At 37.2% G+C, this 989-nt stretch overlaps 1 protein-coding gene across 1 annotated transcript; it reads right to left on the bottom strand.

The window, feature by feature from the left end:
- Nucleotides 1-321: 321 nt before the first annotated feature.
- Nucleotides 322-777, bottom strand: LOC142180726 (putative mitochondrial protein AtMg00240). Its single transcript, XM_075252790.1, has one exon. The coding sequence runs from the start codon at nt 775-777 to the stop codon at nt 322-324; it is 456 nt and encodes a 151-aa protein (XP_075108891.1).
- Between the last annotated feature and the right edge of the window lie 212 nt (nt 778-989).

The raw sequence follows: 989 nt of genomic DNA, 5'->3' as shown, positions 1-989 counted from the left end.
ATTAGCTGGTTGACATTGAGTAGCAGCATGAGTTGTTCTGATGAATCCTTCCTGAATTTTTCCTCTAATGAAATGGCAATTTATTTCTATGTGTTTTGTTCTCTCATGATACGTGGAATTTGTTCTCTCATGATATATGGGATTGGCTGCAATCTATAATGTAGCCTTGCTATCACAGAACAACTCCATAGGCAACCTTAGATTCACTTGTAATTCCCTTAGCAGACCTTTCGACTAGACTAACTCTGCTATTGTATTTGCCATACTTCTGTACTTTTCTTCTGCAGAGCTTCTTGAGATATTTTTTTTGTTCTTAGCCTTCTAGAAAATGAGTGAGTTTCCTAACTTAATGCAGTACCTTGTCACTGACTTTCTTGACATAGGGCATGAAGCCCAATCAAAATCACAAAAGGCATATATTTGTTCTTCACTCTTGCTTGACATTAGCAATCCAAAACATGGCTGCTTCTTAATGTACCTTTCAACATGTAATGCTGCTTCATAGTTTGACCTTTTGGGTGCATGCATAAACTGGCTGAGGTACTGAACTGCATATGAAATATCTCGCCTGGTAATTGTGAGGTATAATAGTTTCCCTATCAGTCTCTGAGAACTCCCCCTGTCTACTAATGCTTCATCATGATTACCTTCACTAATGCAACTATCAAACTCCATACTTGTGAGCTTCAGATTCTGTTCCATGGGTGTGTCTTTTTGTTTGGAGCCTGCTAAGTCTGTTTTTGAGATCATTTCAAGTGCATACTTCCTTTGTGACATTAGAATTTCTTCCTTTGATCTAGCAAATTCAATCCCTAGGAAGTACCTTAGTTTTCCTAGGTCCTTTAGTTTGAAGTTCTACTGAAGTGATAAATTAGCTTGGTGAATTTCTGTTAAATCATTCCCTGTTAGCAAGATGTCATCCATATACACAAGCACCGAAACAAACTTATTTTTGATCAGTCTGATGAATAAAGAATAATCATGTTTGC

The sequence above is a fragment of the Nicotiana tabacum genome, chromosome 5 (genome assembly GCF_000715075.1).
Source record: "Nicotiana tabacum cultivar K326 chromosome 5, ASM71507v2, whole genome shotgun sequence".
Taxonomy (NCBI): Eukaryota; Viridiplantae; Streptophyta; class Magnoliopsida; order Solanales; family Solanaceae; genus Nicotiana; species Nicotiana tabacum.
This window is presented reverse-complemented; position numbering and strand designations above follow the sequence as displayed.